Genomic DNA, 27,371 nt, shown 5'->3' on the forward strand with positions numbered 1-27,371 from the left:
TTCCTTTTATAACTAATTCTGCTTTTAGAACCTTACTTCTCTGTTGGTGCTTATGGACATATGTGATCTCCAGAAAACCTTGTTAGAAGGGAAATCAGGAGAATCTAAGACTGTCTGAATTTGGCCTTTCAAGTAATAGTTTCAGATATGTTCATTTGGGAATGAAGTGCATGTGTATACATCAAATCCAGAGTTTGTAGTTAGAAACTCTGGAAACAATATAGTTCTTAAGTCCTTGTACCAGTCCACAAGTCTATTTGATCATCTGCCCTGTATATATGATATAGTATTATTTTCCTAATTGCCATTAGAACATTCTTCTAGAAGAAAATTTTATGTTGCAGTTCTAAGAAATGACTTTTAGTTTCTAATTTCTTCATGAATTGGGGATTGCTAGGGTATATATGTTTATATCCTGGTGGAAGTCAGTGTGCCAATATCTGCCTTGTGATAATGATAGTGAAACTGTGAACCGTGTTGCACACTATTTAAGAGACTGGTAGGTTTTAAGATCTTGACTGTCATGCGTTTAAGGCTGTGACTAGTGTGATCAGGCCCCAAAGAAGGCTCTTCATTCAGTCTGTTGAAGTTCTTTTGCTTCCTGATGTAGTTGTGTGGTGCCCTAGTGTGTTTGCTGGTGGTTTATCCTGTGTATCCCCATCTCCACCACCCTGGATGTGCTGCTACTTATTTTAAGTGGCAGGTATTAGCCGTTCCCCAGTGAACCTCAGCCTGAGGAACCTTCCCTCCCTGTTTGGACTTGAGAGAGAGGATCCTGGGATTCTGGCTGTACCTTTTTTTGCCATTTGGACAGCTGGAATTGCAGACAGTAATTGCCTGTGTTTCCTCTGTCGCTTATGAAAAACTGAACTGAGAAACAGAGAAAAAAATTGCTCTGCAGGTTTTTTACGATTAAAATAGAAAATTATATGTAGGGCAGCCCGGGTGGCTCAGCAGTTTAGTGCCGCCTTCAGCCCAGGGCTTGATCCTGGAGACCTGGGATCAAGTCCCACATCGGGCTCCCTGCATGGAGCCTGCTTCTCCCTCTGCCTGTGTCTCTGCCTCTCTCTCTCTCTCTCGCTCTCTCTCTCTCTCTGTCTCATGAATAAATAAATAAAATATTTGGGGAAAAAAAATCTCTTAAAAAAAAAAAGAAAATTGCACGTAGAATAAGAAGAGTGGGTAGTCCTGCTGTATCAGATCACCATGTCTTTGGCCCTGGGATCCTTTTACAGTTCTTGAAAACGGTTGAGCTTTTGTTTGTGTGGGTTGAATCTTTTGGTACTCAACATATTAGAAATTAAAATGAAAATTAAAAATATTAATTCATTTAAAAATGTTAATGAACCTATTATGTGCTAATACATACAGGTACCATTTTTATGAAAAATATTTTCCAACACGCAGAAGAAGTCAGCCAGAAGAGTGCATTAGTTTACCTTTTTGCTGATCTCTTTAACTTCTGAATTAATAGAAGGCTGCCAGATTCAGTGTCTGCTTCTGCACTCACTCTGTTGTGATACGTGGCAATGATTGAAGTAAATTAAGAAAATGCAGATTTAAGCAGATCCGTAGTTAGAAAAGGGAAGAGGTTTTTTTTTTTTTTTAAGATTTTATTTATTTATTAGAGAGAGAGAGAGAGAGCATACAAGTAGGGGGGAGCGACAGGCAGAGGAGAGGAAGAAGAGCATCTCAGGCTTTCCCCGGGGTCCACAGACTGTGAGCAGAGTGGTGACACTGTGTGGGGCAACTTGAGGTGTGTCTCTCACTTTCTTTGTTACCTCCTTAATGATTTTTACACCATTAATAGGTTATTCACAGTGGCAGTGCTAAATTTTCCAGCTGATCCCCTGTACTTAATTTGGTGATTAATCTATCAGCAGATAGAAACTGTATCTAGGGAAGCTACTAATAAATACAGTTACTTGAAATATGTAGAAATAGGTAGAATCTTGTTTTTTCTTTTTTTTTTTTTTTAAAGATTTTATTTATTTATTCATGAGAGACACAGAGAGGCAGAGACACAGGCAGAGGGAGAAACAGGCTCCATGCAGGGAGTCTGACGTGGAACTCGATCCTGGAACTCCAGGATCATGCCCTGGGCCAAAGGTAGGCACTAAACCGCTAAGCCACCCAGGGATCCCCAGTAGGTAGAATCCTATCCACAATTGAGAAACTTTGTCAAAACCCCGAATTTTCAGGGATGCCTGGGTGACTCAGTGGTTGATCGTCTGCCTTTGGCTCAGGGCATGATCCTGGCATCCTGGGATCAAGTCCCACATTGGGCTCCCCCAACGGGGAGTCTGCTTCTCCCTCTGCCTGTGTCTCTGCCTCTCTTTCTGTGTCTCTCATGAATAAATGAATAAAATCTTAAAAAAAGAAAAACTTAGAATTTTTGTACAGATTTTTTCTAATTCCTTAGCTGGAGAATTTTCAGTTTGTCAGTAAATGCTGTATTCATAAATCATCTACTTTTTTACTTGGTTAAGGGCTAGAAGGATGTTTTTCATTACTGAGACTTTAGATTAAAAGGTGGAACACTTTTTCTGTAAAGCGCCAGATAGTATAGTAAGTTTTTTAGGCTTTATGGAGCAGACGGTCGCTGTTGCAATTATGTACTGCTGTTGTTATAAATCGAAAGCAACTCTACACAGCATGTGATTGGATGAATGTGATTGTGTTGGAATAAACTTTATTTACAAAAATATACACCGTGAGCTGTGGTTTGCTGACTCTTGCTTGCTCTAGATCAGTGGCCTCTCATGCAGGATGTATGTACCCAAGGAAAAATGTAAGATGAGCTGCAAAAAAAAAAAAAAAAAAATAGAGCTTCTATTTATGTTTATTGTTGACTCATTTTAAAATTTCTTTGTTTTACACTATATAAGACTATTACTATTGTAGTATTTGGTATATAATAATTATGAAAAAATTAAGGAGTTCTCGAAATTTGTTCTTTTTTCTTTTTTCAATTGCAGTGGGCTTATTAACAGTGGGGATTGGGATTGTTTCTCTAGATGTCCTCTTTTCTATTAATGCCTACATACTTTGACTTTTTTCAGAACTCTCTCTCCCTGATCTTCGAAGTTTATCCTCCCTTTCTTGAGGAGGTAATTTTTTCCCCATGATTCTTCCTGGTCAAATTAGCGCCATCTTCTATATAAAGAGGTTACTGTCAGTCCTATAAGATGGCCTGTATTAATAGTATTTTGCCAATCAAATCACAACAAAGTATATTGGAAGAACATTTCTGTTTATTAGAAGTATGAGCATGTTCCATGAAGGAACAGTCTGGCTTTCAATGGCATGGTCATTTGGAAGGATTCAAAGTGGCACAATCTCAGTGTGATTTGGGTTGTTCTCCGAATTTGAGAGGTTTTACAAAAATGTTGGTTATTTTCTCATTTGGGTATGAATTATGGAAAAGAGAATAGAGGAATTAGACACATTGGAAGTACAAAAGGAGAGATTAGATGGGCCATATGTGGAGCTGGAGTTCGTTAGCAAATAGGGTAATACTTGTCATATGCATTGATGGATTTTCCCACTGTAGCCCCTGGCTCCTGTGTATCTCTATGTGAACATAATTCCTAATTGGCCCATTCAAAGCTTTATCTTGTATTTAGTCATCAGAGTTAGAAACATCCTTTCTTAAGGGTCCCTAAAACCATTGTGATCCTGGAATGGAAGTTCCATGAAGGCTGGGCTATGTCTGTCTTGTTCATGCTGTCTAATGTGAAGCTCTTGAATCAAACTAGTGGCTCAGAATAAAGGATTTTCAAGGGACACTGAGCTGCTCTAGGGGAGCAGATCATTATTCTGGGAGGTTGAGGGGATTTTTAAAAGGATTTTATTTTACTTTTTTAAAGTAAGAGAGTCAGCACTGGGAGAGTTAGCGTGAGTGACAGGGTGGGGTTGAGGGTGAGGGAGAAGCAGACTCCCTACTGAGGAGGGAGCTGAACACAGGGCTTGGTCCCAGGACCCTGGGATTATGACCTGAGCCTGAAGGCAGATCTTGAACTGACTGAGCCACCTGGGTGACTCAAGATTTTAAGTAATCTCTACGTGAATGTAGGGTTTGAACTCACAATCCTGAGATCAAGAGTCGCATGTTCTATTGACTGAGCCAGCCAGGTACTCTAGGATTGTCTTTTATTTTTTAAAAGAGATTTTATTTATTTATTTATTTTGAGAGTGAGTGAGAGCAAGAATGTGAGCTGAGAGAGAATCTCAAGCAGACTCCACACGGAATGCAGAGCCCAATGCGGGGCTTCATGTCTGAATTCACAATTCGTGTCTGAATCCTCTCTGGATTCCTATAAATTCTGAGTGTTTCGTTCATTTCACTCACTCCAAGCCATTATCTTTTGTATCTGGGGATTTGTAAGTACCATTTTTCTCAGATTATCCAAGTTGGGAGGATTGGGTCATGCATGTGGCATCCATGTTAACGTTGCAGGTCTGGTAACAGGGAGGACTGCTAATTCAACAGATCATCTTAACTTTATGATGGGATCTCTCAAAGGCCTGTGAGCCTGTGTGTTACAAGTGTAATTATACTGTAATTTGGAGTGGCGGGGAGTGATGAGGGTGTAGAGGTGGTGGAGCTGAGTCTAAGAGAATATATAGCTTTATATACATAGATTTTTCTTGTGCCCAGGAGATTTTTAAGAGGAGCTAGTCTCATCAATCCTCTAAAGACTCAACAACATGCATCACTGAATTTAAACTTGGCTTATGAGAGCTCAGGGAGGAGCTCATTCCCTTCAGACTCATATTTTCGAGTTTTCATATTTCTTACTCAGTGACGTTCCTGAGCCTGACACTTTAAGGAAAAGAGTTTCAAGTGTGGGTTAATGTTGGTCAATGCTGTTTCGAGGGTATTAGTGTAGTTCTTTCCCGATCTAGGCTCTGTTTCTCTAAGCCCACTCTATTGCCAAAGGATGAAGTACTGTTTGGAGTGTGGAATCAGGTGTGAAGAGCACCGGTTTCTGCTTTCCATCCTAAAGTGTCTGTGAACAGTTGTATAAACAGTGGTTTCCAGCCTAGGTCAGGTGGACTCCGATGTAAGAGTTGATGATATTTTGGGGAACATGAAGAAAATAGTATAACTTGATTTTCCTTTTTCTTTCTTTCTTTCTTCTTTCTTTCTTTCTTTCTTTCTTTCTTTCTTTCTTTCTTTCTTTCTTTCTTTCTTTCTTTCTTCTTTTTCTTTCTTTCTTTCTTTCTTTCTTTCTTTCTTTCTTTCTTTCTTTCTTTTCTTCTTTCCTTTTCTTCTTTCTTTCTTTCTTTCTTTCTTTCTTTCTTTCTTTCTTTCTTTCTTTCTTTTTTTAAGATTTTATTATTTGAGAGAATAAGAGAGAGCACAGGCAGGGGGAGGGGCCGAGGGAGAGGGAGAAGCAGACTTCCCACTGAGCTGGGAGCCTGACAATGCCAGGGGGCCTGGATCTCAGGACCCTGAGATGATGACCTGAGCCAAAGGCAGATACTTAACCAACTGAGCCACCCAAGCACCCTGAGTAGAACTTGTTTTATGTTTATTTTACATCTGTTTTATTTGTGTGTGTGTGTTTTACACTGAACATAATATATTGAGATAGTAGCACATGTATATAATTTATAGATAAACAGATTTTGTGGAGGTTTGTGTTCAAAATATTTTTCAGTTAAGAGTGAATGATCAAAAAATTTAGAGATCATCTATTTAGGATTCTGGTCATGTCGTCATCTGTGAAGTGTTTCAGATTGTCATGTACCTTACAGAGCTGGTGAGTGGTCCAGCTAATCATTTAATAATAGGACAAATATAAATATATAATATATATATTATATAAATATGTTATATTTATATTTAATATAATTAAACCGCAATATAAATTAGGATAGCAGGAAGGAATAGCGAATCCATAATATTTGAGACTTTTTAAAGCACCCCACTTCCATTTTCAAACTCGATGTGAAGGAGAAAAGTCTAAATTGTACCCAGAAAGGCTCTCAAATGAATATGTCAGGAAGATATTGCTTTGGTTTGGAATTTTACCATCCTTTCCACAAGAGCGCATATTCCATCGTATGTGTACAGAAAGTGTGCAGAGTGGCAAGACTGTGTTCTTGCATGAAATACCTCCTTTGAACCTCTGAGTGTTTGTTAGATTTATTAGGGGTAAATCTTCACTACTGTGGTGTGCGGATATACTACAGATAATTAACATGTTGTTCACTGGATTATTGTGCTTTTACCTTTGTGCTTTTTCCACATTGTAGATTATGGGGCTCGCTAGACATCCTTCAAATCTGTCAATTATTTTTATTCTTTTACACCTTTTTGAAGTATTTCACAGTATCTATTTAAAAATTATAGTGCCTTCCTCTTGGAGTTATTGTGAAGACTATAGGGATTAATATATCTAAAACATTTTATGCTGGTACAAATAAATGTTGTGGTTTAAATAAATGCTTGCTACTTTTTTTAAAAAACAGATTTTATTTATTTATTTTGGAGAGAGAGCAAGCAAGCGGGGGGGGGGGGGGGAGAATCTCAAGCAAACTCCCCATGGAGCCTGATACAGGCTCGATCCCAGGATCCTGGAGATCATGACCTGAGCTGAAATCAACAGATGCTAACTGACTGAGCCACCCAGGTGCCTCTGCTTGCTACTTTTATATCCTAAAAGACTTGCCTCCTTTAAAAATGAACAGCTATAACAAGTTGCCAGTTTTCTTAGTTAAAAGAAAAAGAGTTAGAGATACAAAATCCCTATGTGACGTAACAGTTTGTGTTTCCAGAAGCTAGTTCATTGTCTTTTCCTTGATGCTGCTCTTAACGTTATGATGACATTTTCTTCTGAAAACGTAGAGGTGAAAAACTTGGTTCTTTAGAGTTTTAAGGGAAGGTTTGGATTATTCAGAGTTGCCAACTGAAATGAGAAATAAGGATCTCAACTTATATTACAAACCCCAACCCATGGCTGGATTAACAACAAGGGACAACTCTATCATCCATTTATATCCAGAAAGAGGTTAGGGAATATAAACTGTGTCATCTCTTTCAATACAGTGTAAGAAAAGATTCTGCTAAAGGATATTAACACTGGATCTTCTCAGGATTTGGAGTCTTAAAATGTTTTTGCTCTCATTTTAAGGAAATGGTAGAAGTGTCCTATGGAAATGGCAAGAGAATACTATGTTGCCATGTGGCCAGGACTCAAGAGAGGGTTCCCTGAACTGTGGCTCTTCATGGATGACATTGCTCTTCAGATGGAAAGTCAAGTGATAATTAAGAGCCTTTTAAGAGATCAAAGCAAAACACAGTGGGATACACAATAAATGCCATGGACTGATGGTAAAAAGCCGATACCCTGTGAAAATCAGTCATGATGACAAGCATTGGTGTTTGGAAACCTTTCTACATTATATACTATAACGCTAGTGGTACTAAGTGAAAACACCTAAGAGAAAGAGTTTGTTCTGATTGACACAGACCCCACCAGGGAAATCCAGGGAGCTTTCTGCAGTGACATGGTATTGGCGCAGCAGTTGGGAGGTCCGCGTGAATGCCAAATTGGGTATTTATCCTAGGTTTGCTTATTTCGCTCACTTATTACTAAGTTCTAAGTAAGCCACCCAGGAAAATGAACTCTCAGGAATGAAATTATTGACGTATGGTCTTGTGTTTTTTTCTTTTGTTGTTGTTGTTTGTTTGTGTGTGTGTGTGTGTGTGTGTGTGTGTGTTTCTGTTGCGATGAGATGCACTGGTTTTGATCATGATTGATGATTGTTGTATTTAAATGGCATCTCCTGGAACCTTGGCCTCTGTGTTGTGACTGGCCTGGTGGCTTGGATGTTCTGAGAGTAACAGATTCGAGGAATCCCAAATGTCACCTGGTTCAGACTGACTTTTCTCCAAGTGCTTGCTAAAGTGCTCCCTGAATGCTTGCTTCTCAGACTTTTAAAGCTCCCCATTCTCTGCACAGTGCAGCCAGGTTGAGAGATATTTCAGACCTGAGAAATTGATGTTTTACACATTGTTGTATGTAGCTGTGGTTTATTTACTTTTGTTTCTGTTTTACATTCTAATGTGTGAACATGCCACAGTTTATCCATTCTACGGTTGATGGAGTTAACTATTTGGGTTAGCTTAATGAGTATTTTGAGATACCGGTAAGGCCATTCTTATAGTTGTTTATGTCAAGAAAAGCATACAGTTTTGTATCAGAATGCAAATAAGGGTAAACTGAACCACTATGCCTGCCAGGTCAAAAAATAGGCTATTGCCTCTCCTAAGAAGATGTACATGAATGGGTTTTCATTTCATTTCCCCCTGCACCCCTACCCTACCTGGTTGTAATAACTATTCTAACAGTCTTTGTGTTTATGATTTCATCATAATAGTATGCATATTTCAACCAGGGTTGTATTAGTTTAGGAAATCAGTTTAGGAAAAAATTATTTAGTTTGCCTTGGCTCTTGTTCCAGAAATCTACTTTCTGCCTCAGGCTTCTCCCATATCTTGGATACATCTTGTCTGTATAGTGGAAATTGTCATCTTCCTCTGATACATCTTACCTACATTGCTGAAATTGTTCATCTGCTGAAACATTTCTCTAAAAGCTTTTTATGGTTGCCCTGCCTACAGTCATGTTTCTGTAATACAACTTTCAAGTCTTGTTTCTTAGATACTAAGTGTTTAAATTAGCTACTATATGCAGACCACTCCAGACTTAATGGTGTGCAGCATGAACAATCACTTTTAATTATCTGTCATGGTTCTGGGCTTGATTGGGCTCTGCTAGGTGGTTCTTGCTGGGGCTCTTTCAAGCAGATAGTCAGATGGTGGGGCTGGCTCTGGAACCATCTTGAAGGGGCTTCTTCATTCACATGTCTGGTGGTTGATGTTAGCTCTCTTCAGGGACCCTTCCACGTGGTCTTTCTGTGTGGCCTGGACTTTCTCAGAGCAAGGCAGCTAGATTCCGTGGGTGAACATGTCAAGAGAGGAAACTGAGCAGAAGCCATATTATTGCCTTTTCTATCCTCGCCTTGGAAGTCCCCACAGCATCAGTGGAAGATATCTGTGTTGTCTCCAGCATTGGACAATGAGGAATACAGCCGTTATAAACAATAATATATATGTTTCTGTATAAGAACAAGTTTTTATTTCTCTTGGTTTACTATGTAGGATTGAGATTGCTAGATCTTATGGTAAGTGTATGTTAAACCTAGACACTGTCAGACTGTTTCCACATCGACTGTGCCATTTGCATTCTCATCAGCAATGTCTGAGGGTTTCCTTGCCAGCCGTTGATTTTTTTTTTTTTTTTTTTTTTTTTTTTTTAGTTTTAGCAATTCAATACGTTTGTAGTAGCATCTCGTTTTGGCTTTAAACTGCATTTCTTTAATGGCTAATAACTTCAAACATCTTTTTTTTTATTTTAATTTATTTTTTATTGGTGTTCAATTTACTAACATACAGAATAACCCCCAGTGCCCGTCACCCATTCACTCCCACCCCCCGCCCTCCTCCCCTTCCACACATCTTTTTATGTACTTCTTTGCCATGGATATATCTTCTTGGATGAAGTATCTTGTTTAGATTTTTTTTTTTTTAAATGGGTTCTTATTACTGACTTCCAAGAGTTCTTTATACATTCTGATACAAGTCCTTTGTCAAAAATGTGATTTGCCAGTACTTTCGCAGAGCAAAGATTTTTGATTTTGGTAGTCCGACTTATCAATTTTTTCCTTTTTTGATCATGCTTTTGGTGTCAGATCTAAAAAATTCTTGACTAAGCCATTCCTTGCTCTGTTGACCATTTCTTCTCTTAGATTCTCTACCTTTAGTTGTGGAGTTTGCTCTGCCTTTTCAGGGTTTTTGCGATTCATATGGAAAGATGATGCCGCCCTACCTCCTGTGTCAGTGTAAAACCTGGTTCTATTAATGATGTGCTCTTCACTGCCTGAAAATGACTTCATTATGACAAAAGCCAGCTGTACTTCAAATCAAGTGACAGACTAGAACACAAAATAAAGAGGTTCTCAAGTGTAGTTGCTACTTGACATTAAATCCACAAAAGGAGGTAAGATGAGAGTGATTTGCTAGAGTTCCTGAGTGAGGAAGTCCAGGAGAGCACTCTTGGACAAAGTGTGTACTTGCCCTCTGAGAAGCTATACCCTGTCACCAGGGACCAGAGAGAATGACAGGCACTAACTCTCACGTAACCAGCGGGGAATGCTGAAGGAAGTGAAGACCATAAAACCACTGTGGAAAGAAGTTGCCATCCGTGGTTTTAAATCTGAAATCTAAAACTCTAGCAGAATTAATGAAGAGACTATTCAGTAGAACAGGTGGCATATGAGACCACATGACTGGGACTAGTAATTCCTTTGCACTGTTTTTCCCCCTACCTTCGGGACTCATTCCTCCTTTTTAAAGCATGTCTGGAAAAAAAAAAAAAAAGCATGTCTGATGAAACCAAACGTGTGGTTGGACGGGATGGTCTGTGTAGCGTGCCTGCCACAGGGCCTGGTACCCAGAAGCTATGAAATAATGTGGATTTCACCTCTCTTTCCACCTTCTGCCTTTCTTTTCTATTTCAGTAATGTTTGAGTACTTGCTATGTGTCATGCCATGCAGATGAAACTGATTATGGTCTCACTGAAGCCAGAAAACTGAAGCAGACTTGGTTTTCAAAGAATTTACAAGCTGGGATGGTGAGGGGCAGACATGGAATACAAACTGTAATCCAAGACAGAATAAAATTAATGCTAAATAGAGATGCAAACAGGGCACTGGCTGGGGTGACCCAGGGGCTCATAGAGGAGAGGATGTGTGATGCACACAAAGAAGCATGCATGGATTTTCATAGCCAAACACAGCACTAAAAGATATTTCTGACTGTGAAATTGTATGATGTGTTTGATGAGTAGTAAATCATCTGCTTTTGGCTTGAGCATGAATTAGGGGCATGTTAAAGGAGATTAGGCTGGAAAAATAGTGCAGGCAGGTCTCTGATGCAAATAGCTGCACTCAACGGCTGAAGAGTTTGTGTGAAGCATAAGACAAAAATACACCTGGGCTATCTCATGTATTTAATAAATACTAGAAACCACAAGAAAGTACCAAAGGGTTGTAACATGCTTGCTAAGCCTCAGGAATCCATTCAGGGTCACTTATTATCCACAAGGCTAAATGGTGTCCTTGCTACAATATAAACTCCTCAATTAGAGAATACAGTTGACTTGTAACCATGGTGGGAGAGTGGAGGCTGGGGCAACAAACCATCCCCCTTACACAGTCAAAAATCCAAATACAGCCTTTGACTCCCCTAAAACTTAAGTACTCACAGCCTAGTGTTGACCAGAAGCCCACCAATAACATAAACACTTAACACACATTTTGTTTGTATTATATACTGCATTCTTACAGTAAAGTAAGCTAGAGGAAAGAAAATGTTATTAAGGAAGTCATAAGAGAAAATACATTTAGAGTATTATATTATTAAAAAAAATCCATGCAGTTCAAATCTGTGTTGTTCAAGGGTAAACTGTATATGACACTCTTGATGGTTAAAGAAATCAGGTTCATTAATATAGACTGAGAAGTACGTTTCTCCAAGAGCAAGGAGGTTCTCTGAGCAAATGCTGCTACCAGTCTCTCTTCCTTTGGATATAGACATCACGGGCCCCAGAGGGAAATAAATTCAGCTTTTAGGAATTCTACTATCATCATTACTGAAGATCTGTCCCAAAGAATTTCATTGTTACCTCGTGGTCGAAGTAGTTTTAGCTGGATGTTGTGATTGTAAATAATAGCAACTAACCAGTGAACTTGGATGTCACAGATTGAAAATAAAGCGCCAGCATGGCTGCGGTAAGAGGGCTTTCACGTATGTTGTTATTTCTGCTTCTAGGGACCTAATACCTATCATTGCTGCTCTGGAATATAATCAGTGGTTCACAAAGCTATCTTCCAAGGATCTGAAACTGGTAAGTGAAGATGTTGCAAATGTTGCTTACTTCTGCTTAGTTTCAAAAGCCTGATAATTATCAAAAAACATTTGTTTTCCTACTAATCTGGTGAACTGTGTACATGCTTTTTTCTTGAGATATTTTCCTGCAAGCGATCTGCATACATTTTACAAAGTTTGTAATGTGAGATGCCTCAGAGAAGTTCTTCCTTATGTTTTCAGCTGCTTCAGGCAATTTTAGATAATGAACAGAAAGACATTTAGCGAAGCCTTCTGTATATACTCATTCTGTTGGCTAAAACCATTAAAGTTACGTTTGTACAGCTGCAAATAGCAGATTTTATGTTTCTATCCTGCATTCCATCTCCACAAAACTTCCCTTCCTACGAATTTGGGAAAACGTTAGCAGGTAGGGTTGGTCTGCTTGAGTTATGAGAGTTAACATTAATTTTCTAGAGGAGTTTTGGGGCAGATTTATATGTAAACAAAATGAAATCAAAAGTGAGATGTTAGCTTTTATAAGGTATGGGGGAACCAAATTTTTGATATGTTTCACTGGTGGAAATAAGATGCTCTGTTGGGGATTTTTTGCAAGTTCAAAGCAGCCGTATGGACACTTACCCATAAGTTAGCTTTCTACCACTTCATTTTAGGACAGGAAATAATCTAGAGATTGTTTTATTGGTCACTCTATGGTCAAGCCTCCAACTTTCAGAGGTCATGGAAACTGGGCCTTACGATTTTCATAGTGAAGAGGTAGGATTTTGATTAAGACGTGGATCTGTAGAAAGTGGAGGGTTGAGGTTTGCTGGTTCTCTGAATTTACCTCGGGTATGAGTAGCTTAACGTATTATGAGTATGGGCATGGACTGAACTCATTTGGGGCCCATCAAAAGCCAATGTGGTATAGGAAAGAGGGTGGGCCTGGAAATAGAAACCTGGGTCTTCAGATTCTGGCTCCTATTACAAGGCTCTGTGACTGTAGGTAAGTTACTTGACGTTCTAGGACCTCAGCTTCCTATTATTGAGAGTTAATTGGAGCTCATCTCTGTCTAGTGCATATCACAGTACATGGCTCCTAATAGCTATTCCATAAAAATTGGTTTAATAATTAGGTATCTGATTAGTTTGTTGAATGAATGAATGAATGAATGGACATAGCAATATAGCTAATTTGCAGGTTATTGAGATGAGTAAATCATGTGTATAGAAATTCTAACACAGTACCTGACATATTGTAGGCATTCCCTATTAACTATTGTCCTTATATCATCACTGACTACCAAAGAGGCTGAGCAACAAGCAAGTGTGGAGACGTGAGTTATGGAAACTGTATGAGCTAAAAGGAGAGTATCTGCAGTCAGTGATGAGATGATGGAGCTAGGCATGGTGGGGCGCCAGGTGAACTCTTGGGAACAGACAGGAAGCCATGATGAGAGGGAGACCTGGCAATAGAAGCCTCCGTTTGTTGTTTGCTGACATGGGGACCATTTGTAAGACTGAGCTAGCAGACATGACAGGTGGGAGAGGGGAGTCATTCAAGGAAAGAGAAGTAGATTAGCTCAGGGATTGTGGGGTCAGGGAGGACAATGCTTCTCTACCAAGTCAGTTTACCTGGCTCCTTAAAACAGTCATGATTTTCAAAATGGGGCACAGGAGAGCTCTGTGGAGGTGGTACATATCCCACTTTTGGAAATGGTGCCAACTATTTCAGGAATGTGTCCTGGCCATTGGTGCTGCCCATCTATCATTATCTCCCACAGGCATGGTCTTTTCAGTAGCTTTAGATGTTTAGGCAAGAAATCATGGAACTAATCATTTCAGTTCTGGAAAATAATGCATGTGAGTGCCCAGATGCTTCCTAGGATGTCCTGGGATAAAAGGAAGTGTCATGACAGGATTTGAGGGCTGCTCTTACTGCTTTTCTCTTAACTAAGATTTAAGCACAAAAATACATATGTGTATATTTTTAATATTTGGTATTTTAAAATGAAGAATCGCGTTTGAGATCTTACTCTACAGTCTTCAAAAAGAATAGAAATTTTTCATGTTTTTCACCCAATGTTCAAGAGAACTGATACTTGTTCCTTTGATGGGATTGCATCAAAACATTTTCTGATACTCAGCTTATTGGAGTGAAGGGCTCAGGCCCTAGCACATGACAAAAGTTCAGTGAAGGGATCGTCATCACAAACCTAATATTGTTACCATCATTGGCATCACTAAGTCTTTTGTTCTCCATGCTGGAGATCACTTTCTTTGGCAATTCCTTTTGGTTTTCCCAAGATTGGGATATACCTGTGAGTGCCCACAGTACTACTAAAATGGGTTTTTAATCATTCCATCATAATTGTCTGTATAATGGTATACTCTTAAAAACAGGGACTTTTTGTCTTTCATGGCATTGTATTCTCAGGACCCTCATTGTGCTGGTACATAGTAGTAGATGCTTGATCAGGTTTTGTTGAATGAATGAATACATGAATAAATGGTTTATTTGATTAAAACTTTACATCTGCATGGATTTGTAAACAATAAAGTGAGGTTGCTTTTAGACTTATGGCATGGTCAAAAAATATCTTCTCTTACAGTCCACTGATGTCTGTGAACAGATCTTGAGAGTGGTGAGTAGGTCCAATCGGCTGGAGGAATTGGTGTTGGAAAATGCTGGGCTTAGAACGTGAGTATTTTCCTGAATATATGAATATGTGGCTTAAAATCTTTCCACCATTTCTTCTAAAATTAATATATAGTTAAAAAAAAAAAGAAAAGTTGGGTCACTCACATATACAGTGTTTTCCCTTCTAAAAAAGAGAAAAAAAAAAGAAAAAGAAAAGGGATGGATGGATACTTGTTAAGGATTTTATAACATCTTCTGTGATCCAGTCACTTGTTCTTGAGGGAGCATGGTGTGGTGGTTAAGAGGGTGGGCCAGATGCCTCATGGTCTTGGGTGAGTTGCCTCACTTCTGTGCCTCAGTCTCTTTATCTTTTAGATGGAGAAAGCAATAGTATCTACTTTATAGAATTATGATGTTAGGATAAGTAAATTAATACATGTAAAATGCTTAGAAAAGTATCTTTCATCTTATAGATGCGATGTGTTAGCTTTTATGAATACCATTAATGACACTAGTAACAACATATTTCCCATGATTTCATTGCTTTTGCCTTGGTCTGTATCTGTCTCTTTCCAAATTCATACTTACCCTGTTCGGTAGTTGGTAGTGATTCAGTAGTCAATGCCCAAGCCTTATGTGGAATTTGAATCTGCTAGAACAAAGACTTTACTGCTCCTAACTGAGCAGGGTTGATAGCTTCATAATCATAGCACTTAGTGTGTTATTTTAAGTACAACATACCTAAAATAGTGATTTTGATTTTTTGTTAAAGCATAGTGCTAGCAGTCATAGCCTTTAAACTCAATAATTAGGGCAATCAGTTTTGCATTTGTGAGTATTGCATGAAATGAGAATTAAGATATAGTGAACAGCCTATTGCAATTTTCATGAAAAGCAGGTTCAATTCAGGATTTTTTTTTTTAGTTATGGAAGAGCTGTAATACTATTAATAGCATTCTGTAATAATGTCTTTAAAGGGGCATTTATATATTTTCTTTTTGCTTTTGAATGAGGTTTTGGCTAATCAAAATGAACCACATTTTGGCTGTGGCTTTATGGATTCTCTAATGAGGATATATAGTTGTGTGAAATAGATTGGGTGTTAATGAATATGTGGTAAGTAGACTAATACTGTAAAGAAAGGTTTTCTTTTTTTAGATTTCACTCCAGCTGTTCTAGCTGTCAGTGTTTTATTTGAGCAGTTTTACCTTTTGTGTTATTTAATCTCACTGTTTTGTTTACTTACAGAGATTTTGCACAAAAACTGGCCAGTGCTCTAGCACATAATCCCAACTCAGGACTCCACACGATTAACCTTGCTGGCAACCCACTGGAGGATCGAGGTACCGTAGCATTCATGTGATTCCTGATGCCAAAATTTTAAGAGGATTAGAGAGTTTTAGTGTGGCTACACTCGGAAAATGTTGTCAGGCTCAGTTGTAATTATTTAATAAATGCTCCTGATGCTTTGTTGGCTTCTAGTTTTTTTCCACCCTTTGATGAAAATACTGGTGCTAACATTCATTATCTAATTATCTTCTTTTGAAGAGATACACAGAAAGGATATTATTTTTAAACTATCATATTAGTTTTTTTATGGCTCTGTAACAAATGACCACCAACATGGTGGCTTAAAATGACACAGATGCATTACCGGACCATTTCTTTGGGTCAGTAGTTGGCACAGGTTTGCTGGGCTGTCTACTCAGAGCCTCTCAGGGCTGAAACAGGTTGTCAGCTGTGGCTGTGATCACATGTGACCTTCTGTGTTCAAGCTTACAGGTTGTTGGCGGAATTAATGTCCTTGGGTCTGTAGGACAGAAGTCACCATATTCTTGCTAGCTGTCGTTGGGGACCACTCCCTCCACCCAGAGGCTGTGCTCATATCCTTCCTCCATTTGAAAGGAGGCTTGAAGCAGTAAGGAGCACATCTCTTTGATGCTTACCTTTCTTTTGAATAGGGTACCTGATTGGGTCAGGCCCACCCAAGACAGTCTCCTTTTGATTAACTCAAAGTCAGTTGAATAGTAGCCCAATCATGTTAGCAATGTGCCATGTATTCATTAGTCTGCCCACACACTCAAGGAAATTATACAGGGCATGTGTCCCATGGGGGTAGGAATCTTGTGGACCATCTCACTATTCTGTATACCAGAAGCATCTTTTAACATTTAACAGGATTTGAACATGAAGATCAGGAGAAAATGGAGGACTGGAGTTCATGATGAGGCAGAAAAGGGTTTCGTTAAAAGTGTTTGGGCAGAAGGAAGAGTCAGTAGAATGTGTAACTTGAGTATTTAAATTCTCGGTAGGAGAACATTGGTGGGTGGGGTTTAAGAAGAAATACTTTATCTCTAGAAGGAGTATTTTGTTTTCATTATCTGTGGCAAATGTTCTCCAGCATTGTTGAATAAAAGCCTCTCATCTTGAATGTTATATATTTGAGGATTAATTATTAAACTGAACTGAAGGTACAGATACTCAATTCTGCTTTGTGTTCCTGATATAGACACTGTTCTTCACTGCGAAGGATACCCACCCATGTGGCTTTCAATCCAAAAATAAAGAGTAATTTCCTAGCGTTTAAAGTGGTGAATCTAAAGGAAGTTTGAGACTGAATTAGGACACTAGATTGCATGAAAATCATCCTCATGGAATAAACCACAGCTGAAAATAATGGATGCCTATCTCTGAAACAGGAGTTTCATTGGGATTTCTTTAGAAAAAACTAGATGTTGTCTGTATTAGTCAAATGCTAGAAAGTGATGAATATGATACATGGAAATGTAGATGTAGATCTATGTGTAAATCACCTTTTATAGACAGGATGGCTGTTTTTGGTTTGGTTTCTAAGGTAGGAGGGACCCAAACATATTTATCCACTGACTGGACAGTCAGTGAAGGGAGAGTTGATGGAGGCAGGTGCTTAAGGATATAAATCCAGAGCACAGTAGGCCAGGAAGGGACACTGCTTAGTCATTGCAGAAACGAAGATTCAGGGTGCCTGGGTCGCTCAGTCAGTGAAGCCTCTGCTTCAGCTCAGGTCAGGATCTCGGAGTCCTGGGATCCCTGCTTGGCTGGGAGTCTGCTCCTCCCTCTCCTCTGCCTGCGTTCTCTTAAATACATACATACATACATACATACTTAAAAAAACCCCACAAATTCAAACCACAGTGAGTACCACTTTGCAACCAGCAGTATGGCTGTGATCAAAGAAAGTGTTGGGGAAGACATGGGAAATGGGAATGCATGCTTTCCTGATGGGCATGTAAAATGGTGCAGCCACTTTGCAGACTAGTCAGATAGTTTCTTAAAAAGCTAAACACAAATTGGGGCACCTGAGTGGTGTAGTTGACGAAGCAACTAACTCTTGGTTTCGGCTCAGGTCATGATCTTGGGGTCATGGGGTCAAGTCCTGCGTCAGGCTCCATGCTCTGTGTGGAGTCTACTTCAGACTCTCTCTCCCTTTCCATCTGCCCTTCCCCCCAACCCTCTCTTTTTCTCTTAAATCAATAAATCTTTAAAAAATAATAAAGCTAAACACAGATTTGCACATGATCCAGCAGTTCAGTGGAACTCCTGGATATCCCTGAAGAGAAAAGGAGCCTATGTTTGTACATAGACTTGGGAATGAATGTTTATAGGTGTCTTCTTCCTAGTAGCCAAGCATTGGAAGTCCTCTGCAGTCTGTGACTGGTGAGTGGGCACACACAGTATAGTGTGTCCAGACCATGGCACCCAGCTGAACTGTGGACACAGATGAGGGGCTACAACATGGTGGAACCTCAGAAACCTCATGGCAGGTGAAAGAAGCCAGGCCTGAAAAACCACATACAGTTTGAGTTTGGGGGGATTTGAAGGAAGAATGCACATGAGGCCCTTTGTTTTCCATAATGAACCTCACATGTGAGGTGTAGCTGGACTAGGTGGCTTGTCCCCTCAGACGCAATCTTTGTCAGACCCTTGTCTTTGGTTTAACCTTCTGTGGTGGTGCTTGCTTCATTCTGGTGCATTCTAATTAGATGCAGACATTTCTTCTCCACCTGCTTCCTTATCATCCCTCCTGCTCCTTCTCCCCCAGCCTCCCCAATCTCCTCAGACCTTGGACATACTCAGTGAATATTACCTTTATATTGAGTTTGACTTCATCTTAATTCTCTTCTGTAGCTTTTTACTTGCATTGAAAATCATGGCAAAGTTTATAGCAATTTCTTTTATATAAGAACATGGGCTCAAAGATGATGTTTCCAGGCTTTTGTTCTCTACATTCTTACCTTGAGGGCCTGATTTGATCTTTTCATACATAGTCCATTCATAGGAGCTAAAATCCCAGATTGTTCCAAGCATGTTTTCCTCAACATTGTTGTACATATTGACTCTCTGGTATGGTGTCTCCTCACATACACTTAATTTTTGACACTCATGAAAATGTGTTCTCAAGCTGAGACATTCCTTGTTTAAGCCCCTTCTAGATTCGTTCACTGATATATTTGCCAGTGTTCTTGGACAACTGCCAACACCCATATTTTCTACCTTCCCTCTTGGAGCTGTGCCTCCTGAACACAAATTCTGTATAGATTTTTTTAAAAATTCAGGCTAAATATCTGAATATGATTGGTCATTTTTCTACTCGTGGATGGAAATTCCACAAGAAATCCCACGAAGTGTAAAATATTTATAAGAATTTCAATCTAGGCAAAATATTTCATGATTTTTGTTTCTGAGCTGTTCAGTGACAGGATTTTATGTTTGAAAACAATAGAAAGCATGGGGAAAGAATTTATAATTGAATCATATAGTATATAAAAGAGACCAAAAGAAACTCAAGGAAAAACACAAGACAGTTTAAAAGCAGCCCAGGATTCTGAGGAATTTCAACACCATACGGAATTTGATTTTGTACCTGAACCATCCACTCAGGGACTTATTTGGAAACTCAGAGAGCAAATTTGACTTCTTGCTTTGTGATATGAATGTTGATGAAGCAAATTCCTGTTAGTTAGTGTTCAGTTTCTTGTCACACTTATGTACAAAGGACAGACAGCCTTCTGTTGTCAAGGGGCTTGTGGTGAAGGAGGGTGAAGTATGAATTAGTAAGCAGGAGTGTAGTGTGTAAGAGCTGGGCTTCATGTGCTAGGGCTCTTCTCTCTCTCTCTCTCTCTCTCTCTCTCTCTCTCTCTCTCTCTCTCGGAAGAGACACACAAGGCAGCAAACAGACCACACACGTGCACGAGCTCTTCTTATTCTGGGTACAAGGCCAGGACTGTACCCCAGCTTGCTCTCTGCCTTTTCTCCTGATGTGTTTTCAGATTGTAGGTCAAGACCCATTAGCAGGTCATGAAATCAATTTAATAGCTCATGACAAGCATTTAAAAAAGAAGAATACAGTGCCTGGGTGGCTCAGTCCATAAGCGTCTAGCCATGGTCTCAGCTTAGGTCTTGATCTCAATAGTGGTGAGTTCGAACTCTGGTTTAGGCTTCACACAGGGCATGGAACCTACTTAAAAAAAAAAGAAGAGATAGAACAGAATAGAAAATATTGGGGGCATCTGGGTGGCTTGGTTGGTTAAGAGTCTGCCTTCAGCTCAGATCATGATCTCAGGGTCCTGGGATTGAGTTCTGGGTCAGGCTCCCTACTCAGTGTGGAGTCTGCTTCTCCCTCTCCCTCTACCCCTCCTCCCTGCTTATGCTCTCTCTCTAAGTGAAAAAATAAAATATATTTTTTAAAGATTTTTATTTATTTATTCATTATAGTCACACACAGAGAGGCAGAGACACAGGCAGAGGGAGAAGCAGGCTCCATGCAGGGAGCCCGACGTGGGATTCGATCCCGGGTCTCCAGGATCACGCCCTGGGCCAAAGGCAGGCGCCAAACCTGCGCCACCCAGGGATCCCGAAAAAATAAAATATTAAACAAAAAGAATAGATGGCAGCCCTGGTGGCTTAGCAGTTTAGCCCCTTCAGCCCGGGGCGTGATCCTGGAGACCCAGGATCGAGTCCCATGTTGGGCTCCCTGTGTGGATCCTGCTTCTCCCTCTGCCTCTTTCTCTCTCTCTGTGCTTCTCATGAATGAATGAATGAGTGAATGAATGAATAAAATAAAATAAAATAAAATAAAATAAAATAAAATAAAATAAAATAAAATGTTTAAAAAATGAAAGAATAGAAAACATCACAGTGCATTTGTTTGGGAAAATTTTGGTTTTACTTTTATAATATATGTGTATGCATTTATTTTTGTATGAGGTTCCTTCACTGTGATGTCAAATCTGTTTCTTTATTTGGGTCATGGTAGAAAAGGCTTATGAATGTCTGCTCCAGCTCAACGTCATCAACTTTCTGTGGTAGATCCCTAGGCTGACGTCGTGTCTGAATACCATGGTGTTCTCAGTCACTTCCTTAGAACTTATCCTTTGCATCTAACATGACTTTTTGGATAATAGTTGAGTCGTTTGGAGACTACAGATCTCTCTGCTCATTCCACATGCTTGACTTCCGTAATCATTACAAACTCCATGTTCTGTACTAACTGGTTGTCCTTCCCCAACCCCCTCATTTTTATGGTCTTATTAGCCTTGTCAGGAATGTCTGTCCATTTCCTCCCCTTACTTTCTTCTAAATTGGATTATTTTGTTTAAAGATGATTTTGAATCCTGTCTCAGAATGTTTTTCTTTTGGAAATGTTGACCTGAAGTACCCAGATTTTTTTTTTTCTTTCTGACCATCTGGTGGTTTGATCTGAATAAGACAAGAGAAACAGATTCTAGAACTAACTGCCACTGAACTGTTTTTGGTGCTTTTTATCTTTCATATCTAATCGTGTGTACACCTGTAAATTCTGGAGTCAAAATGCATGAGTTCTGGAGTGTGTAGGTGACTCAGTCGATTGTCTGCCTTCAGCTCAGGTGTCCTGGGTCCTGAGATTGAGCCCTACATGGGCTCCCTGCTCAGCAGGGGGTTTGCTTCTCTCTCCCTCACCCACTCCTCCTGCTTGTGCGCGTGCTCTCTGTCAAATAAATACATAAAATCTTTTTAAAAAATGCACTAGTTCAGTTCTGGGCTTTGTCACTTTCAAGCTAAATTTCCTTGGACAAGTTACCTAACTTCTATGTTTGTTTCCTCATCTTTATTTTTATTTTTAAAATTTTAATTCTTGTATAGTTAACATACAGTGTTATATTAGTTTCAGGTGTGTAGTATAGTGCTTCAACAATTCTATATATTACTCAGGGCTCATTGAGCTACATGTACTCTAGTTTGTCTCTAAAATGACAATAGTACCTACCGTGTAAAGGTGTTCTCAGGATTAAATGAGATAATATACAGAAGCAGATAATAATAGCCTGTCACATGCTATGCACTCGATGTTTGCTTTCACTGCTTCCTTTGATTTATAAAATAGGCTTGTGGAGTAAAATCATGCAAATGTTATTCTTTCCTTTTTATGAATGAGGAAACTGTGTTTACATGATTTGGACACAGCTTGCAGAGTTCTACCTGATACCAGTTGTTGAGGCTCCTGTCTAGGACTTCCTGAATATCAGACTGCTAGTTGGTCTGTCAGGCTCTCATACCATGGTTGTGATTTTCTGCTTTGACTGTCTAGATTTCCTTGGGAAGTAGGAGGAAAGAATGTTATGTGTGCTTTTTGAAAAACATTGGCTTATTCCATAGTATATCAGTCAATTTTCTTAATCACCTTAATATTTTAAGATACCAGGGTTGTACGTGATAGCTATAAAACAGAAAGTACTTTTCTTCAGATGCATGACTTTAGCCATATTTAATTGATACTTTTAAGGTGATACAAGGTAAAACAATATTTTAAAAACTGCCTACCTTTGGATCTTACAGCATTCGAAAGTTCGGTGCCCAGACTCCATAATACCACTGGTCTTTTTATTCCTATATTCCTAGCTCTTGGATCTTTTTTTTCCTCAGCCTTATTTATTATTATTTTTTAAGATTTTATTTATTTATTCATGAGAGACACACAGAGAGATAGAGGCAGAGACACAGGCAAAGGGAGAAGCAGGCTCCATGTAGGGAGCCCGATGTGGGATTCGATCCCAGGACTCCAGGATCACGCCCTGGGCCGAAGGCAGGCGCTCAACTGCTGAGCCACCCAGGCGTCCCTCCTCATCCTTAATTTTGAAATGGAAACGCCTCATTGTATTTTGTTTATTCATGTTTCATAGTGTTTCTGAACTTTCCAGGGAAGCCAGTGGAATTAATAGAAATCTGAAGGTTTGGGCAGCCCTGGTGGCACAGTGGTTTAGTGCCGCCTGCAGCCCAGGGCGTGATCCTGGAGACCCTGGATCGAGTCCCACATCGGGCTCTCTGTATGATGCCTGCTTCTCCCTCTGCCTGTGTCTCTGCCCCTCTCTCTGTCTCTATGAATAAATAAATAAAATCTTAAAAAAAAAAAAAAGAAATCTGAAGGTTTTCACTGTCACCTGTGTTCTGACATCCACAGTGTTCAAATCTATATGCTTTCTAACAGACAAAAAATGACGCCTCTTGCCTACCCATATTCTGTTGCTAGAACTCCACGTGCAGAATTTTGTTAAGCTATTAATATTGATGCTTTAAGCTAACAAAGATTTCCATAAACCTTTTTGCCTAGCATGTGAATCATACTGATTCTAGATATCCAAGTGTTAGAATTTTATGTGGTATTATCATAGGCTTTTAAAAACATGCATGATTAATAGGTTAAATATGCAGTGTCGGGATCCCTGGGTGGCGCAGCGGTTTGGCGCCTGCCTTTGGCCCAGGGCACGATCCTGGAGACCCGGGATCGAATCCCACATCGGGCTTCCGGTGCATGGAGCCTGCTTCTCCCTCTGCCTGTGTCTCTGCCTCTCTCTCTCTCTCTGTGTGTGACTATCATAAAAAAAAAAAAAAATGCAATGTCAAATTTAATTTCCTGTCTTTGTAAGTTAATAACATCAGGTGGCACATGATAATACTAAACATTTTATAATTAATTTTTTTATTAAGCATAAATATTTGGAAGTTGAGGAAGCCATAGTAGTTTTGTTTTGAAAGGAGAAACAAAAATGAAACCATTTTTCCATCTAGATTTGACACATACTTAAAAAAAAATCATAAGGAGGGTAATTCAGTTAGTAAAGTCTCCAAATGAAAACTTCCAGTGATAAATTCTGTTTTAATTCACAGCTCTGAAAGCTATGTGTTGCTTTATTTTGGGAGCAGAATTAAATATTTTTGGCCAAAAGTTTAAAAGTCTCTTCTTTCCTTGTTTGTGGGGTAATGTCTTCTCAATGATGAGTTTGTTCTATGGCACCGTTGAGTAAGTGGCTTCAGAAAGTACCAGGCAGGTTAATTTTTTTTTTTTTTCTTGAGATTTTTTGGCTGACAGCCACACTGAATTTATTATTCGTGTTGCCAAGCCCGTGTTTCTGAAGTCTGCCAGAAAGCAAGAGGATCCTTTGTGTAATAATCTGTTACCTTTTCTCAAAGATCAGCAAGTGTTGGATCACTGTAATGTACACCTGAAACCAATAGAATAATCCTTATCAATTTATAGTGCAATAAAAAGAATCAATTTAGTGCTTTTATTTTTAAAAAAAATGGACAGTAGTGCCCTGCATTTATGCCTTTTATTGTGTTAGCACTTAGCAAGGGTGTTTCTTTAAAGAAGAAATGTAATATATTTATGACTTGCAGATGCCTAGGAAATTAAAACAAAATATTTTGTTAAGAAAGAAGCTAATAATGTAGTCGGAAATTTGATAAAAAATACTTGAAACAGACTGTCTTGTACTTATGTCTTTAGTCTACTTTACTTTCTATCCTGTTTACCTTTTTCCTGCATTTTTTTCTTTTAAATAAATTACCAAACATGACTTCATTCACCTTTAGTCTAATTCAGGAGCTTCACTTTTATTTACCATGTGATCAATTTCTAGAGAAAAATAGTGCTGGACTGTTTACTCCTTTTTGTCTTCCTACCTTTTTTAAAGATAGCTGATGATTAAGGAATGAATACTGGGTAGTGTCACCAGTGGCGTAAAATAATTGTTCCATTCCCGCCTTGCATCTGGTTCTAGGCATTTATGGTGTTGTGTGGTATGTCCGATGCAAAAGAAAGTAGTGAAATTTTAAAAATTGTCATTTTTCCAAAAAAGCAGAACAACTGAGATCAGCCTGAGCACAACAGATTTGAAGTTGAGTGGTAGGTTTTAACTTTGATTTAATGTATGTTCAGCATAATTTGAAGACATGGGATATAGGCTTGGGGATTTTTTTTTTTTAAACATTGTCACAGCATATGTTTTGCTAGGTAAAAAACTATGTAAAAGAATTGGTCATGAGTAGGCAGTGATAACTCATATCAAAATTTATAAGTGAGAATCTGGTATCCTTCCTGATTCCATACCTAATTTTTATTTATTTATTTGACTTTTCCAGAATTTCATGTAGTTTTCAACTCCTTTGGATAATACCAAGGAGTGTGATTGCTGGATCACATGTTAATGTATGTTAAGTTTTATAAGAAATGACCAAACTGTCTTCCAAAGTGGCTGTGCCATTTTGCATTCCCACCAGCCAAGAATGAGAGCTCCTGTTGCTGCCCATCCTGGCCAGCATTTGATGTTGCCCCTGTTCTAGATTTTGGCCTTTCTCAGAGGTGGGTAGTGGTATCGCACTATTATTTTAATTGGCATTTGCTTGAGGACATAAGGTGTGGAGCGTCTTTTCATATGCTTATTTGCCATCCTTGTATTTTCTTTGGTGAGGGTTCTGTTAAGGTCTTTGGCTCCTTTTCACTTGGCTTGTTTATTATTGTTGAATTAAGAGTTTTTTGTATATTTTGAGTATCAGTTCTTGCAAACATTTCCTTCCAGTCTGTGGCTTGCTTTCTTTTTCTCTTAACATTGCCTTTTCCGGAACAGAGCTTTTTAGGTTTTTTTTTTTTTTTTTTTTTTAATAGATTTTATTTTTTATTAGAGAGAGAGAGATCACAAGCAGAGGGGAGGGGTAGAGGGAGAAGCAGGCTCCCTACAGAGCAGGGAGCAGGATGTGTGGGACTATTCCCAGGTCCCTGGGATGGTGACCTGAGTGGAAGGCAGACACTTAAGTGACTGAGCCACCCAGGCACTCCAGAACTTTTTAATTTTAATGAAGTCCAGTTTATCAGTTATGTTTTTTGTGGATTATGCCTTTGGTGTTATATCTAAAAAGGCATCACCATACCCATGGCCATCTCCGTTTACTCCTCTGTTATCTCCCATGCATAAGTTTTTTGAAGTAAAATTTTTCATCAAAGTATAATACACCTTCCGAAAAGTTCACAAATCCCAAGCTCACATCTTAATGAAGTTGTACAAAGTGAACCCTCTGCGTGAATCACTACCTACCAAGCTCAAGACAAAGAACACTACCAGAGCTTCTCAACTTCCCAGGGTTTTGCTCTAGTGATTTTCACCCTTGCCCTCTACCCCTCAGAAAATATAACTATTCTCCTGACATCTGTTAGGATAGGTTTGCTTTATTTATCCTTGAATCCTTGAACTTTGTAAGTAATAGCATTATATAGTATATACTCTTTTATATTTGGCAACTTTTGCTTTTTCCTGTGGAGAGGTTTTAATAATAGGTTTATTTTCTTAAATAGATAGATGACTATTGAGATTATCTATTTCTTCTTATGTACGTTTTGGTAAATTGTATTTTTCAGAAGGAATTTGTCCATTTCTTCTTAAATGATACATTTTTGACCTAAAGAAAAAATTTCAATACCCTTTAGTTATATTTACAGTGTCTGTAGGATTTCTACTGGTATTTTTTTCCATTTTTCTTTTTGATCATTTGATCCTTTTCTTTCTTTTTTCTTTCTTCTTTCTTTCTAACAGTCTTGCTGGGGTCTATTAATGTTTCTAGTTTTTTGAAGAACAGGATTTGTTAAATTTACTTATTTTGTTACTTTCTGTTTAATAGATTTCTTTCCTTTTCTTTATTATCCTTTCCCCACTCCTATTTATGAGGATGGAGTGGGGATTAATTTACTGTTTTTCTTTCAAATATCTTGAGATGGATACTTAGATAATTAGTTTCTAGCTTTTTTGGGATTCACATAAGTATTTAGGACTATAGATGTCACTCTAAGCATGGCTCCAATTGTATCCCTAAAATGTTGATATCATAGTTTTTTAAAATTTAAATCAAAATATTTTTAAGATTTCCATTGTGATTTTTTTGGAAGGATCATTTGTTATTTGGAAATATATTGCTTAAGTTCTAATTATTTGGGGATTTTCTAATTCTCTTTTTGCAATAATTCCTGTGTTAATTGCACTTAGTAGTAGCAATCAGAGAATATGCTTTGTGTGATTTCACAGCAGTTAAGGAACATCCTATGTATTTGTTGAGACTTACTTTTTGGCTCAGTATATTGTCACTTTTGGGAAATAAAGGCTCCATGTGTACTTGGAAGAAATGTTCTGCAATTATTAGGTACAGTTTTAAATATTTCAAACAGATTTTTTTATTGTGCTCTTGATATCATCTGTGTCTTTATAACTTTTTTTTTTATCTCTTTTATCATCTACTGACAGAGATGTGTTTAAAAATCTCCCACTGTTGCGAGGTAGTACAAACATATATGCATGTATATGATAATCTATGTGTTTTCCTTTTGTTACCGCTAGATTTATTTTGTACATTTTGAGACTATGTTATTAAGACCATACAAATTTAAAATTATTTCTTCTTCATTAATGAAATGTCTCAATTACTGAACTTGTCTTCTATTATTGCAC

The 27,371-nt window shown here is 38.6% G+C and overlaps 1 protein-coding gene across 4 annotated transcripts in view; it reads left to right on the forward strand.

Annotated features, from left to right (window-relative positions):
- Positions 1-27,371, forward strand: part of CARMIL1 (capping protein regulator and myosin 1 linker 1) — a 312,127-nt gene that overhangs the window by 145,342 nt on the left and 139,414 nt on the right. For all 4 annotated transcript variants that reach the window (XM_038584305.1, XM_038584306.1, XM_038584307.1 and 1 more), the window contains exons 9-11: positions 11,907-11,982; positions 14,555-14,643; positions 15,832-15,926. In XM_038584305.1, coding sequence (XP_038440233.1) covers positions 11,907-11,982; positions 14,555-14,643; positions 15,832-15,926 — 260 coding nt within the window. The remainder of the gene's footprint in view (positions 1-11,906; positions 11,983-14,554; positions 14,644-15,831; positions 15,927-27,371) is intronic.

The sequence above is a fragment of the Canis lupus genome, chromosome 35 (genome assembly GCF_011100685.1).
Source record: "Canis lupus familiaris isolate Mischka breed German Shepherd chromosome 35, alternate assembly UU_Cfam_GSD_1.0, whole genome shotgun sequence".
Classification (NCBI taxonomy): Eukaryota; Metazoa; Chordata; class Mammalia; order Carnivora; family Canidae; genus Canis; species Canis lupus.